This window comes from Pavona decussata, unplaced genomic scaffold, assembly GCF_977016875.1.
Source record: "Pavona decussata unplaced genomic scaffold, jaPavDecu1.1 SCAFFOLD_214, whole genome shotgun sequence".
In the NCBI taxonomy this organism is placed as follows: domain Eukaryota; kingdom Metazoa; phylum Cnidaria; class Anthozoa; order Scleractinia; family Agariciidae; genus Pavona; species Pavona decussata.
Window position 1 is genome coordinate 3,260,527 of NW_028145619.1, and position 16,278 is coordinate 3,276,804.

The window sequence follows — 16,278 nt, forward strand, 5'->3', positions numbered from 1 at the left end:
TTGCTCTTCAGAAGATTGTTCCTTGTTCGTTTTTGGGATGTCACTTGCAGAGGTGACTCTTGCAATGACGGCCATGCCCTCTGCCCCTGTTCTTGTACACTCTTGGCGCACGTAAGCTCTTTTAAATGTCTTGTCGGAGTGGTCTAGCACCCTTTGGACCGTTGGGGCTTCCTCCAGTCCTTATTCGTAGGTTTGTGTGGCGATTAGTTTTCTTGCGCTTGTGTGGAACATTCTTTCATCCTGTTGAACGCCACTCTTGGCCCAAAATTCGGTTCACCATCGGCCAATGGTGCCCTCCTTAAAACCGTGGCCGTCGTCCTCGACGAACAACTTGGTTTCTCCCTCCACTGCAATGAATGGTCTGATCTTATTGACGTAGGTGTACATAAGGGACTGCATCTCTGCATCCATGCCTAATATGGCAGGGCCATCCTTCGATCTTTTGTGTTTGGCCACAAGCATTACCTTAGTTCCCCCCCTCTTCTCTGGCGGTGTCGTAGTCGTCCAGGGTGGCGTTCTTGAGAAGTCCTGGTCTCGTGCCGGTCGCAAGGCTGAATTTGCCCAACAACAGGTCACGGGCTAATCCAAATTCTGATTTACTCAGTCGTTTCCCAGCCTCCGCCTCTTTTATTGCTTTCAGTCCATTCATGTACGGTTTTGAAGACTTGAGCTTGTTAACGTCTTCCACAGTGAGAAGTTTGTCACTTTCGTCGATGTGACATCACACCTGCTGCTCCTGCGTGGAGTTGTCATCATCATCATCATCATCATCATATCTTTATTTACCCTCGGATTTACAGAGTAGCTTAATGCAGCTAATATCTCCGAGCATTTACCCACCCAACCATGAGAGTATACACATAAAGACCAGACCACATCACCGGGAACTACGTCCCCTACTCTTTGCGAACAGTGAGTGGGTTCTTTAACGTCCCACAGAGTTATTTACAAACAAGGGTTGTGAGACGGGGCCTACGGTTTATCGTCCTTATCCGAGAAGACTAGAAAGTCTAACCATTTGCAGATGTCAGAGCAAAGGCAGCACTTTCTCCTCAGTTATTTAAAGACCCTGAGTGTTGGTCCGGCCGGGGTTTGAACCCACGACCTCCCGCACGGTAGTCCGGTACTCTACCAACTGAGCCAACCGGTCGGCGGTTAAACACTGAGCCAACCAGTCGGCAGTCAACACACGCTCTCCACCCCTTCAGACAAGGATTCAGATCTACAAAGGCCTCTCTGTAGCTCTGACTGAGGGGTGGCATGTCCTTAACACGGTACTTGTTGGAGGTGACCAAGGTGAGAAACTTCTCAAAGCTCGTTAGGTACGAGAAAATGGTTCCTGGGACCTTGAGATGGCCTTGGGTCCATTGCTGGCTTCACCCAGTTAAGCCAGACAATGTCGCGCCTTGGCCAGCAAGGGGGGTGATGTCATCTCCATTTTTGTCAATGGCCTCCAACACGATCTCGACCTGCCTGGCGTGCTGGAGCCGGTTCACCTTCTTCTTGTTACCGGCGTCTGGTAAGGATAGGTACTTAAAGAACCCGCAGAGCCAGTGATGGCGATAATTCTTGTACGAGGTTGCATTGAAGTAGTCCTCCTGGTTCTCTGCGAATTCTTCAGATTCCTCGGACCCTGACTCTGAGGAAGTGTCATCTGATGGTTCATTGTTTGGATCATCGTCACCGTTGTTGTCGTCAGATTGATCTTTTGGCACTTCTTCAGGGTCAGAGATGCCATGATGGTTCGGCTCCCCTTCTTCTTCTTCTTCCTCCTCTTCTGGCCTCGGGTTAGGGTTGTTAGTTGCTGTTAGGGTTAGGGTTTGTTTGCTTTGTGCTGTTGGTTTCTTCAGGGTTAAAGTTAGGGTAAGGGTTTTTGGAACATCTTCCATGACTGGAGCTTCTTTATCGGAAGATGAATCCACAAGTTGTAGCTCCGAGGAATCCCTTGTATGGTTTGGCCTCCTTGACCATGTTGGCCAGCTCAGCACTATCCTTCTGCAGGTTGTGGGCCCGTCTCAGGTGCTTGGTCAGGTAGGATATGAGGCTTGCGCATCCTTCGACGGGACACCACTTCTTTAATCGGCCTTGGGAGCGCGGGCGGCATGCCTTGTTGCCCTGATTCATGATTTTGGTCATCTCGGCAAGGTCTTCTTGATTGATGTCCCCGTTCTTGAGGTGAACGCGTCTGAGATGCCTTATGAGGTCCTGGCCCTTGAAAGAGCACCCAGGAACACGGCAGTGGGATGTCTTATGGTGTATCCTCTTACTCTTTGCCACTTTTGCTCCTCTTCCTGCTGTTCCGCCTGCTTCTGCTGCTGTTGGTGGCTCTCTCTCTTCTGGAACGTCTGCTGCTGCTGCTGCTGGTTCTTCCTCTTCTGGCACTTCTCTTCTAGCCTCTTGCTTTTGCTCGCTGTCACTGCTGCTAGTGATCACCCGGCAAGGTCTCTTCTTAGGAGACCTGCTCTCTTTCTCTTTCTCATCCTCAGAGTTGCTGCTCAGCTGGTGGAACAGCTTTCGCATCTTTGTCAGAGGCACATCTTGGGACATCACCAGCATGGCCTCCATAATCTCATGCTTCTTAGCTCTAAGGGCCCGCGATCAAAATTGCAATGGAAGTGGTGCCAACCCAACCACACGAGGTACCCCATCGTCAATTCCGTTTGGATCTTGAGTGACTCTATGTTCAGCTGCTTAGCCGCAATCAGGGTCACACAACACAAATGAAAATTGTTACACAGGTGGGCCCATGTCATCGTTGTGACTTCTTTTTCTTTTATTAAGACATAGTTTGCCTTGTTCCTATAATATGATATACAACAATAGAACTATTGAATAAAAAAAAATAAAAAAATATTGAAGTCTTGCTGAAGTATTAAAAGATAAAATTTGCACCATTTTTGGGCATTTTTTACATTTTTCCTGCAAACTTCTTTTTAACGTAATAACAATGACATAGCATCATCGTATAGCCCTTGATGAGTACTATTAGTCCGGAAGATAAGGGGTAGAATGATGATTATTCAAGAAAGTGACGCAGGCATACTCGGAAAAAAGAAATCCGAGTGCTCTTATCAGGAGTCGAACCTAAGACCTTCCGATTACTAGTTCGGATGCTCTACCACTGAGCTACAGGAGACTCGTGGGAGCTAAGGCCATTAAACTAGGTTCATGGGACAAACATCCTGCATACTGCTAGGATTTGAATGTCAAACGTGTGGTATATGAAAGAAATGTGATGGTATATTTCCAGCCTGGTGAATGAATGAGAATGATAATTGTTTTACAGTTAAAGATGTTTTGTAATTATGTCTTCCTGTTAGCAGAATCAGCTAGCTAAATAAATACCTTATTTCCAATCTGGGAGCCTCAACAGACACTCAGAGACTGGAATACTTCCTTCAGCTCAGTTTGAAATCAGTTTATTTAAAAAATGACACTGGCCTTAAGTACACACTTGCTTGCTCGCGTCGAAAAAAAAAAACAACAAACAAAAAAACAAAAACAAATCAGAGAGACAGAGAGAGCATCCTAAATACTGAATCACCAGTTCAAACATTTATAGCATTTTGCTCTGGATTGTCAATTACTTTTTCTTTTTCTTTCTTTCTTTCTTTTTTTTCAATCCTCTTTAGGATGAATCTGCTTGTGTACGGTCCTCAGACTTGTTAGCATGTGATAAGAGTGAGGCCTGGCCTTGGCGGCCTTAACGGACACTGGCACCAGACAGTCCAGGTATTCTTTCCAGCACGTACTGTGCAGATGTAAGCTGTACAGGTTACCAACATCTGACTTGAACCAAAGCAGGGCTGCCATTCTGTCAGGAACAAACGCTTGTACGCGCGCCAGCAGAAACCTGGGCTGTTGAAGGGTGCTGTCTGTCTCGAACACTGCAACAAAGTTGCCGGCCTTGATCACATCCTCGTCCTGGTCACCAGCTAAGCGTCCAGCCGGGGCTGTCGATTGTTCTCCTTCCTCTGCTGCCTGCCTGGCTAAGAATACAGCCATTGTATTTTTCTCCACCGCCGTGTGCCTGTGGTACCTATTCTGGGCCATCTCTCTGAAATGGCGGAGTGCCTTGGCGAGGCTGTCTTTCATTTGCTCCGTGCAGTCACTGTGGAGAGAATTCGTTGTCAATTCTAAGGCTCACTGGGAAAGAAAGAAACCAAACTGAAAATGGTTGACTTTTGCGTGACTGGAACTTCCGTGTTGTATTGATTGATGGATTGATTCCTTTATTCATTCATTGATTTTAAGCAAAGGGTTTGCTTCCTCCAGAACTTCTGTTTAATTTCAAGCCTTGGTCGTCCAAGGGCAAGGGAAGTAATCATGCTTACTGGCGGGCGAAATAAATCCAGGCTGTCATAGTTCAAAAAAGTAAGCTGTGACCAGTGGTCTAATTACCTGCGATTGTATGCGCATGTTGTGAATGCTGAACGCAAGGTGTTGATGCTGACTGCACAACCTGTTAGTTTCAGGAACATGCCTTTGATGTGCTGTAAAAAGGCAGCGCTTGTGAATGGACGACCGTTTGTGTTCTGCAATAGAGAAAGCAGAAAATATTTCAACCCCATAACAAAGGGAAATAACTGTAAAAGATCAAGTGAAATGAGTTTGACATTTTGTGGGTGGCGTTTTTTTTTTTCCGGAAAATAACAGTGGCCTTTAGGCCTTTATTGAACTTTAATATATACAAAGAAGCACGCCAGTGTTGTTCTCACGTGTATAAAGTTCAGCGTGGTGAATCTTGACGTAGTTGTGCATCAACTTTTTGAGTTCACTTCCAGCCTTGGGAGAAAGTAGGACCTATTTTTACTTCCAAATATCTTTCAGTCAGAATGTAATCATATGAGTTATTATTGCAAATGAGAATAGCATTAACTTTGACTTTCATTGTGCATGAAAGTATCTTGTTCATCAAAATGAATTGTAAATAGTTTTCAATAGTTCTTTTTTCTACTTTTTACGTGTAAATAGCAATTTGCTTGAACTATGCTAAAGAAATAAGTTAGTTTTAAATTATTGTTGTTATTATTATTATTATTATTATTATTATTATTATTATTATTATTATTATTATTATCATCTTTTCTTTCCTGTAGTTCCATTTGCTTGTGACCATTATACTTCTAAGTCGAGTTGAAGGTGTAATGCTAGGGACCCAGAAGAGTGTAGTAGAATTGCGATTTCAGTAATAAGCTGCGATGAATGGTCCCTCAAGGTCCTGCAGAATTCCTAGGGTGCATATCTCCAAGCCACGTGAGGGAGGGATATGGCAATACAGGATCAGCAACACCAAATCCATTGCCTCTTTGGCTTTTGGTTGCGTTAGCCGGGTTGCCTTGAAAAATTCCCGTCTGAGTTGGACTGGCTTGTAGGATGCCTTCCCTGCGGGGTGGGGGATAAGATGGAATTTGTCATGCCTTTCTGTTCGCCTCAATTCTAGCAGCTATTTAATGTACCTGCCAAGTCATAGGGCTCCTTGTGAACCTTAACTTAAGAACAAAATAAAAAGGGCTATGCCCACCCCCCTCCCCCGCTACATTGTTTATTTTCAGTAAATTTATCTCATGTTTTTTTTCTGTCTTTCTGATTTAGTTGTTGAAACGGACCAGTTGTTTTGAAATGAAATTAAAATTAGAAAAATATTAAAAATATATATGAAATATTAGGAACTGATATTAGGGTGCTGATTTTGAGACAAAGGCCTTATTACTCACCATGGGAGCCAGCGGTTCAATGCGGACAATTCCTCCTTTGCTTTGGGCCTGTGCAATTCACCCTGGCGTTGAAGCAAGGTTGCCTGCTTTCGAAGCTGTTTAATCAAGGTTGCAGCTTCATAATCCGGTTCTCGATCTTGGTGGATAAACTTTAGCGGGTACAAGAGGTTGTTTGCATGATTTGCGATGATCGCTGAACTGAGTCCCCTTGCATCCTAGGACAGAAATGCAACACTTAAAATTTGCAGAAAAATGCATAGTTAAGCCCAATTTAACATGCAGAAAGGTCTAATCCCTCTATTCGAAGGCACCACCTACAATGAAATCTGTATGTATGCGCTGTCGCAAAACTAGCAACCTTGAGCCATTGTGAATCAGAACGGCAAGTGGGAAATAAAACATTAACGCAGAGATCGTTTAGTCAGTATTGGAATTGCACCAGTTTGGGGTACTGAATATTTGAACATTATTGGCAAGATAAATGTTGAACACTGGTAACTGGCAACTTGTGCAAAGATGCATTTAATGACCATCATTTGGAATTTTAGCGGGCTCGCAGACGCCGATTTTCGAACTTCGGTTTTACCGCAAAGTACCCGAAGCTACAGGTCATTCTAAGGATTTCTTTTTACGTCTGAGAATACTTCAGATTTGGGTTCAGAGCCACCCGCTGGTAAAACTTCACTTACAAAGGAAGTTGTTTCACCGCGACTTGACATTTCAGAGGAGGAAAAAAAAACTCGCCCTTAACTAGTTGAAGGGCTGATGGACTCGCTCCGATCTTTTAAAATCTTTGACCAGAGGTCAGTGGCGCACAACTTATTTATCGATGAGCTCCATGATCTGATTTGTGGAAGTACTTGCTCGACACGTCTGAGGGAGTCATCCAAGATGTCAGGCATTCCTTCGACTTCATTCCTGGTGTAGTCGAGAATAAAGTCGAGGAATTTTGCCACAGAACAGAAATATGATTTTATAGTGCCAGGTCTTTTGGCTTTGCTATCAAGAAGAGGTTTCGCCCAGTTCCTCCACATGGATGAGCCACCATCCTTCACGAGGCACTCAATGTCGTGGTCTTGCCCATTGACATCCAGTGCCTGGTTAATCTTTCTAACATTTTGGGTGTGCAGCATTGCTTGCGGCTCCTTGCAAGCTCCTTTATTGATGTCTTGAAGGTGGCGGTAAAACATCAAAAGGAGCGATTCGAATGTGTTTGCGCCCTCGTGCCTTTGATAAAAATCTTGGAGAGTGGCGTACTCCTCTGGCTGCTCCTCCAACTCGCTCCCACTCCATTCTTCGTCTTCCTCTTCATCCTCTTCCTCTTTATCTTCCTCTTCATCTTCTTCACTGCTGTCTGCAGATTCTTTATGTTGTTCAGCTGCGAGCAGCTCAGCATTTGAGGTTTCACCTTCCTGTTCCACTGTTTCTTTGCTCCTTGTTAGGGGAACGGTTCTTGTTAATGGGATGATTTCTGGCGATGGAGGGATGACATCTTCTGAATCTTGTTCATGAGGAGGCCTGTACTCCTCATCGCTATCGCTGCTTGGGAGCTGTTCGAGCAGCTGTTCGATGTCGTCGTCTTTTGCTTTTGAGGCTTCCAAGTCAGACTCACCTGACTCTGCTCCTCTGGTTGGCCTTGTCTTTTTTGTGGTGGCATTCAGATGAAAATCCCATTGGATTTCGCTGTGCACACCCTCGTATGGCCTGGCGATACGCATTGCAGTTTTGTACTGCTCTGACTCGTTGTCTAGCTGGTGATACCGGCGGAGGTGTGTACTCAGATACTTCTGGACTCTGTCACACAGAGGGCAGATTTCCTTGCGCCGACCTGAAAAAACAACCTTCTTGTGGCGCCTCATCTCTTTTCTCCCAGTTCCACGAGTTTTGTCTCCATGGATCGACATCTGAATGAGAGCTTCAGCTCGAGCCATAGAGATTTTCTCGTTCTTCTTTGTGTGCACCTCGATGATATGGGGCCTTATATTGACAACCTCTTTGAAACAGAGGGCACACGTTCGGTTTTTATAGTGGACCCTCTTTCCCTTCGACGTTGAGGGGCCAGGAATTGCCTTGGAGTTTCTCTTTGAGGGGCTCTTTCTTGTATTGGACGAAGAGGAGGAAGAGGGGCCAGGAGTAGCTGGGTCAGGTTTCCGTCGTTTGGTTAGGGTTGGTTCAGGGCCTTTTTTGGGTTAGGTTTTCTTTTTTTGTTGTTTTTGAAGGCGATGAACCACTATTTGACTCTGAAGATGTGTCACTTTCTGACTCCAATGAGGTGTCATCTTCGTCGGGATCAAAATTGGGGTCTTTGACCTCGTCTTCGATGTTATCTATGGCCCTCACTGTTCTTTTTCCGTTCAGCTTGCGGTGTTTAAGTTCAGCGTGTCGTGACACTTCTTTCAGCTCTTGGATGGCCCTCTCCAAGGAATGGCAAGCGTCATCCAGATGGAATTGGAGCTCAAGCTGGTTGTCCGGTCTTTTGCGGTTGAGCCACTTTACGTACCTCCTCACACCATGGTTGACGGTGGTTAAACTGCTGTCATCCATGATGTTTCCAACCAGCTCTAACTCCTTAGCCGTCATGTAGGTCAGGGTTAAGTCCCGACCAGAGGGCGAAGATTTTCGGCGAGGAAAGTCGATCTTTGGATTGGACGTCATTGCCAAGACCTTCCTTGCCTCCCCGTCACCATCAGATGCATTTTGTATAATGCTGGCGAGGTTGGTGATATGTGTGAGCTCTTGAAAGTGATGCTTCTCCATCGAAGATTGGATGTGTTGGATGGAAGACTGCACAGCTCTCAGGTTAGTGTCCGCCTTTAACTGTATGCTGGCCTTTTTATTAAATTGGCTGCGAACAGCAAAATCCACAAGGCTAACCAACGTTTTGCTGGATTCTGTTAGCAACTCCCTCCCCAGCTCAACTCCCACAACGTAATGTTTGCAGGCTGTTATGTAGTCCTGCTGCAAACATTCCACGGTGAAATTTTCGTTCGCGTCTGGCTCTGTCATGCCAGCATCACTGAGGCCCAGGGCGGCTATGGCTTCAGGGTCCTGTTGTTTGGCCTTCTGGCAAAGTTGCAGCAGAGCATCCATTTTTTTTTGCTTTGTTTACTTGTTTTTCCCTAAAATAACCACCGAGGTTATTGGATTTATTTCAGTGCAACTTACATGAAGTTAAGGCCAGTCAAATGAAGCAGGTACCAGTCTATGAAAAGTTTTTGCATAGGAGGATCTAATTCTCGAATAAAATCCGTTAAAACGCCTTTGTTTTATAAGCCTTCAAAGTTTTGCCTCGATTTCAGGTCCATGTGGTAATAGGATACTAGTACCAACTTATATTGTCCGCCATATTGGAATTAAACTAAACTGTTAATGACTCTGCTTGTTTTCATCCGATTGCTTTGAGTATTGGCATGATTAATCTTTGCAGCAAGGTGGACAAACATCAACAATTTCATCGAAGTTAATTTAATAATTAACAGAGTTATTAACGGTTCAATGTTGAACATAAATGACGTCATAACTACTGTCTAAGTTAGTGCAACGGTCCAAAACTTTTTCTGGGGAGTTCCTTTCTATGTGCCCCGAGTTGCTAAGAGCATGAAACCCCATAAAAAGCTTTGCAAGCTACTCTAAAAGCACTTATGCTAACAGTTCATATGGCACAGAGCACCCTTAACTTTAATGTCTTTTTACTGCATAGCAACTGCTATTTTTTTCTAGTAAATGTACTCTAAGGGTGCTCTGCCACCTTATAAACCTTTTCCAACACTTGAATTGCTTGAGTTTAGTCAAATAAGGGCAAAAATATCATTAATTATCGGAGCTAGAAAATGCATGTACATACCAAGTGAAGACTTGCTGAAGAGGATCATCATGTAGTGGTCACGAAAAGTCATGCCTTACCACTGTACAGAAAAAAATCGCTAAAAAATTCCCGCTTAAGTTTTTTGAAAAAAATTTTGCGCAGAGCGTATCAGAGGAAAGCCCTAAAACGATTTATGGGTTAATATCTGTTTAACCTCATATTTTAAACTTTTTAATTTACACAAAAGTTAGTGGGTGATTTCCCTACGTTCTGATCCTCGGCATAAGGTATTGCAGGAAAACAATTCTCAAGAAAATTCTGTTGTAATATTTGCTAAGTGGAAACGCCACTTGACAAAAATATTCTCCTACTACTTGCATATCTATGTTTAAAAAATGCGTGTACTCACCAGTTAAGGACTTGCTTGAAGCCGCCATCATGTAGTGGTCACGATTTTCAACCTCGCAGGAGTTAAACAGGACGACACACTCACTCAAACCACGCAGGAGCTAAACAGGACGACACACCCTCACAAAGCACTTTTTTTTGTTTTTTTTTTTCAAGGTTCCTTCATCGCCGCCTAGCTTTGAAGATATTCTTCACCTTTTCATAGCAGCGATTGAAGGTTTCCTCGTGCATTATACGATATAGCGCCTCGCTTGCCATGAACTTCTGTTTGATGGTGTCCTTTGATGGGCACTTGACATATTCAGCGAAAGCTTCGCTGATAAGCGCAGTGTCTTCGTCCGTCCAATTCTGGCGTCTGGCGGAATACACCGTTGAGGAATAATCGTCCTCGAAGGTGGTAAACTCCATCACTCTCGCCTGTTTGGAAACGACAGGAAGAGACTCTGGTGGAACAACTGGTTGTTTCTCGATGATGTAGTTGATGAAGTTTACCACCTGCTTGGATCCGAGGTTAGTCAAAGCCCTCGAGCGCAGGGCCTTTCTTGTACACATCCTGGCTCGTGCATCCTTCAGGTGAAGTTTGACGCCCTGACTGATGTCCTCGGCGAATAGCGCTTTTGCTTCTGCCTTCTCTATGTCAGTCCGTTTCTTGCTGTTGCTGCTGTCTTGATCTCTTACTTGCTCCGATGGCGGGATCACATTAGTACTTGCCGCGCATTCGGAGCTGGCCTTTTCAGGGCTTGACGATTGGTCCTTCGAAGATGAAGGCTCGGGAGATGGCTGTTTTTTTGGTGCTTTTTTTGTGAGATGTCAGTTGCAGAGGTTACTTTGGCAATGACTGCCAGGCCCTCTGCCCCTGTCCTGGTGCACTCCTGGCGCACGTATGCCCTCTTGAAGGTCTTGTCAGAGTGGCCTAGCACCCTCTGCACCGTTGGGGCCTCCTCCGGTGCTTGCTCGTAGGTTTTGGTTGCAATATACTTTCGCATGCTGGTGTGCGAAAGTCTTTCGTTCCTACGAACGCCACTCTTGGCCCAAAATTCCGTCACTCGTTGGCCAATGGTGCCCTCCCTGAATGCATGGCCGTCGTCCTTTACGAACAAAGCTTCCTCCACCTCCTCTACATAAATTGGCCGGATCTTGTTAACATAAATGTGCATTAGCCGCTGCATTTCCTCGTCCATGCCTAGGATTGCAGGGCCATCCCTCGACCTTTTATGCTTCGCCACAAGGATAACCTTTGTGCCCTCATCCTCCCTTGCCGTGTCGTAGTCCTCCAGGGTGGCGTTGTTGAGAGGTCCTGGACGACAGCCGGTCGCAATGCTGAATTTAACTAGAAGCAGGTCACGGGCCAAGCTGAACTCTGCCTTGGACAGTCCCTTGCCAGCCTCCGCCTCTTTTATTGCCTTGAGGCCATTCAGGTACGGTTTGGAAGCCTTTAGCTGCTGGATGTCCTCTGGAGTAAGTACCTTATCGCTTTCGTCAATGTGACGACGGAGTTGCTGCGCTTGCGTGGATTTGTCCACGCATGATCTCCACCCCTTCAGACAAGGAATAAGATCTTGAAAAGCCTGTTTTTAGCTCGGACTGAGGGGTGGCATATCCTTGGTGTGATATTTGCTGCTGGTAACAAACGTTAGAAATTTCTCCAGGCTTGTTAAATAGGATATTATTGTACCTGGGGCCTTGACACGATTGTCCATTGCTGGCTTCGCCCAGCTAAGCCAGACAATGTCGCCGCCTTGGTTAGCAAGGGGGGTGATATCGTCTCCACCCTTATCAATAGCCTCCAATATGATTTCAACTTGCCTCGCGTGCTGTAGCCGTCCATCCGTCTTCTTATTTCCTGCGTCTGGCAAGGTGAGGTAGCTGAAGAACCCGCAGAGCCAGTGATGACGGTAATTTCTATAGGAGGTAGCATTAAAGTATGCCTCCTGGGTCTCTGCGGTTTCTTCAGATTCGTCGGACTCTGACTCTGGAGACTCTGACTCTGGAGAAGCGTCATCTGATGTCTCATGGTCCTCTGATGGATCTTCTGCCACTTCTTCAGGGTCAGGGACGCCATGATGTTCCGGCTCCTCCTCTTCCTCTTTCTCTTCCTCCTCTTCTTCCTCCGAGCTTGATGGTGGTGATGGTGGCGTTTGTTCTTTTTTTGCTTTTTTGCTTTTTGCTTTTTTCTTTAGTGCAAGCGTTGGGGCTTGAGGCACTGGGGGTTCTTCATCAGAAGATACAACGTGAAGCTCCGACAAGCCCTTGTAAGATTTTGCCTCCTTTGTCATGTTGGCCAGCTCTGCACTTCCTTTTTCAAGCTTGTGGGCCCGTCTCAGGTGCTTAGTCAAGTACGAGACGAGGCTATCCCATCCTTCAACGAGACACCACTTCTTCAAACGGCCTTGTGAGCGCTGGCCTTGGGAGCGCGGGCGGCGGGCTTTGTTCCCCTGGATCATTATCTTGTTGAAGCCAGGCATTTCCTCTTCAGTTATTTCCCCCTTCTTCAGGTGAACCCGCCGAAGGTGCCTTATAAGGTCCTGGCCCTTAAATGCGCACCCAGGAACACGGCAGCGGGATGTATTGTGGTGAATCCTCTTCCTCTTGGGTTTCACCACTTTGGCTGATGGCTGATTTCCCTCTGCTTCTGCTGGGGGCTCTCCCTCCCCAGCTTCTGCTGCTGGTGGCTCTCCCTCCCCAGCTTCTGCTGCTGGTGGCTCTCCCCCTCCTTCTTCCTTCTCCTCTTCACTGTCGCTCTCGATCATCTGGCGACGTCTCTTCCTAGGAGACCTCTCTTCCTCCTCTTCAGAGTCGCTGCTCTGCTGGTGCAGCTCATTTCGCATCTTTGTTGGAGGCACATCTTGTGAAAGGATGAGCATGCTCTCCATAATCTCTTCTTTCCTTGCCTTAAGGGCCCGCTTATCAAACTCGGCCTTAAAGTGGTGCCGGGCCAACCACGTGAGATAGCTCATCGACATCTCCGTTTGAAGTCGAATTGCTGCGAGGCCCAGCTTCTTGGCAGCCATATAGGTCACAGAACACAAGTGGAAGTCGTTACACAGGTTTTGCCAGGTCATCGCCTTGTTGCCATAGAATGTCACCTTCTGAGACTTGATGGCCAAGAACTGGTCTGCTTCCTGGTCGCCATCCAGAGCTTTGCGAAGCTGTTGCTGAAGCTCCGTTTCCTTGGTTGATTTCATTCTGCGGAGGATATTCTCAAGCCCGGTTGCATTGTTGGATGCCATTGTAATACTTGGTACTGTTACGTTAGGACCGTCACAAATTACACACTGAGTGAACCATTTATTTTGAAGGTATATGTATGTACATTTAATTGACAGGAGATCTTTGGAAAATGTTACAATATACAAGAGAAAAAAAAAAGAAGACATCATTTTCAAAGTCAAACTTCAGAAAATTTTTTTTTTAAAAAAATTGTAAAAAAATTAGATTTTGCTGTACGGCCCTAAATCTTTAGCACATATTAGACCTATTATTAGTCTATAATTGCAGAAAGTAACTCTGAAAAATGTTAAAATTTGGATGAGTTACGGCAGTCAAAAAAGGGACATATTTTCGAGTTCGAATTTTTTGAGTCAATACTTTGTTAACGATTATCCACTAGTATTTACGACGAAAAAATCTAAAAGCAATATATGTTATAGATACATCCTTAATCTACTATACCGTAAAGTTTTAAGATAAAATATTAAAACGCCTATTTTTGGCGATTTTTCAAAAAAACCCTTCAGGATGTGGAATAGCCCACCCAAAAATTTTTTTTTTGGCATTTTTCTCAAAGACACTTCAAGATAACAAAAATCAAATTGCACCATCTTATAGCCTTTAATGGGTGCTTTCTAATGATATATTGGACTGCTTCGAAACTCCAAGAATACATGTCAAAATAGCGCAAAAACCATTTATGTGGAATGGCCCACATGAAGACCGGAACTTAGAAAAAAAATTCTAAAAAAATCAGGTTTCAACCAAATGAGCTAAAAAATAGTATGCATAAGTGTTATACCACTATAAATAATGTGTCCAAATTTCAAGCCTTAACCTTGAGTTTTAAAAATTTTTTGAGAGTTGAAGGTCGAGGTACAATTTTCTGGTAAGTTGAAAGTCCATCTCGACCTTCAAGTCTAGTATAAGTCATATACCTATACGGGATTTTTTTTTTGAGCTCGATATTTCTTAGACCTTCATGCCAGGTTAAGCCAGGGTATCACCATGGACAACTTACAGGTGGTATAAGTAGCCTCCATTGCAAATTTGGGATGAAACCATAAAAAATTGGCAGTTTTGCCCATTTATGTGGAATGGCCCACCTCCCATTTTTGAACCTTAACTGTTCAGTGAGGTTTCATCACACCAAATTACACATGCATAACAACCATAGCCCCATCGTCCTAATAAATGTTACTAGGAGTTCCCATATTGAGTTTGGAATTTTTTATGATTTTTTTAAATTTGGGGTTAAAAGGTGGGCGATTCCACATGGAATGAACATAATTAGGGTTAGGGTTAGGGTCATGGTTAGGGTAGTGTCAGGGTTAGGGTTAGGTTCTTTGACGATTTCCCTACATTTTTCAACGATTTCCCTACATGTCGTTGATTCCCCTACATTTTTCGTTGATTGCCCTACAGTCGTTGATTTCCCTACAGGAGCCGTAGGAAGTTTCGCTGATCTCCCTACACGGTTTTTTCAACCTCTGTTATTTTTTTTATTTTACGAGGGTAATTGTTCCAATATGTGTCAGAATGTTTCTTTAGACCGTGGAAGGCTGCTAATGGCACTGAGAATGTCTAAAAAAAATTTTTTCTCATTTTAGAAATTTTTTAAGTTTTGCATTAAATTAGACGCCATCTTTGTTTTGGTGGCCATCTTGGATTTTAAGGCTCACTTTAAATGACTGTATCTTTTTTGTATTTTAACGGTTTGCGCTAAATTTTTTTTCAGGCATGCATTGGTCCATTAGCTTTATGCTAAATGTCCATTCTTTTAGTTTGATGTTAAATTAAGAAGGGTACAATTTTTTATTCACAGCAATGTTTTCTTGTACCTTAGGCATCAAAACAAGGCATGTGGAGTTTTTTGAAGTGCAATATCTCAGCGACCAAACAACCTCTGAAGTTGAAACTTGGCTGAGTTATTCATGGCCTTACGTACTTTACGTTTCTTAATTTACTACTGGCTGAAATCGCTTAGTCAGCATTTTTTATAGGTTGAAGTTTTACGTAGTGTATTTTGATGGAAATCTAAAAAGTGCTCATGGTCAAATTGCCACCAATCCGAAAGCTTAAAGGCTGAGGATTTGTTACTTGGGAAGATCATTGCCCAGGGAATATCCTGTGGATTATAGTTGAAAAAAGCGTGACATTGGCTTTTAACCGGTAAGTATTGTTTCTGCAAGAGAATGACCAGCTTTGGTTTTCTTTTCTGCCTCTGTCACCCAAAAAGGTAGTACAAATGAAATTATCCAAAACGTGAAAAATGCTTCAGTGTATTGCCTTATAAGTCCAATAGGTATAGTTTGTAAACACATCATTTGAAATTTTTAAGGGATTTACTGAATAGACTTCTTTGGCGGCCATCTTGGATTTTTCTTAAAGGGGTTGACCTATGATTTTGGGTCGAGATCTGAAGTTCCTTGAAACTTTCCGATTAGTTGAGGGAGGATGAAAAATGATTTTTTGCGATGTACTTAGAGTGTTTGGCAGACAGCTAGACCATTTAAACATGGTTTCCTGGTCCCCCCCTTGTTGATTAAAAATAACAAGGGTATTATCCTGAGACTGTGATAGTAGGGGCACTTGACTACTCCGTGGGGCAATCCCCAGGGGTTGGTTACCCCAGCTCGTGTTTGATCCCAGACAAAGTTCGACAAGTGCCCTATCACTGTCTTCCAGGGGGTATCATCGGGTCACCAGCCCGACTCATTGTTGCCAGGATAAGGAAAATCCCAAGGAGATGTAAGTGAGTATCATCGAGTAACCAACACAACCCATTAACGCAACAACTGAACCTAACCCAACAACTAATGCTAACGCAACAACGGTGTTTTTTTTTCTTTTCTTCTTTTTGTTAATAACTCAACAACTCCAACAATGCTTTATCAGTCAGTCACATTTTGATAAGTCAGCAAGATCTTTTCTTGAATAGATTTTTCACTTTTTCGTAACATCGGTTATACCCATTGCGGTCTGCAATTTCTTTAAGGCTTGGGGTAGTTTTAAAGCAGTCAAGGATAACAGCCTTTACAGGGCAGGTTTGAAAAGCCCTAAAGTCTTTCATGATCTCCTCCTCATCTTCTTGGGCCCACAGAAACCTTCTCCGTTGTTGTTTAGATGACGTTTCAC

At 44.2% G+C, this 16,278-nt stretch overlaps 1 protein-coding gene across 1 annotated transcript; it reads right to left on the reverse strand.

Annotated features, from left to right (window-relative positions):
* Positions 1–5,249: 5,249 nt before the first annotated feature.
* Positions 5,250–7,648, reverse strand: LOC146460324 (uncharacterized). The gene is made up of 2 exons (XM_085088220.1): positions 5,718–7,648; positions 5,250–5,385 (listed from the first exon to the last, which is right to left on the reverse strand). The coding sequence occupies exon 1, from the start codon at positions 7,646–7,648 to the stop codon at positions 6,464–6,466; it is 1,185 nt and encodes a 394-aa protein (XP_084944346.1). The 3' UTR covers positions 5,250–5,385; positions 5,718–6,463.
* Between the last annotated feature and the right edge of the window lie 8,630 nt (positions 7,649–16,278).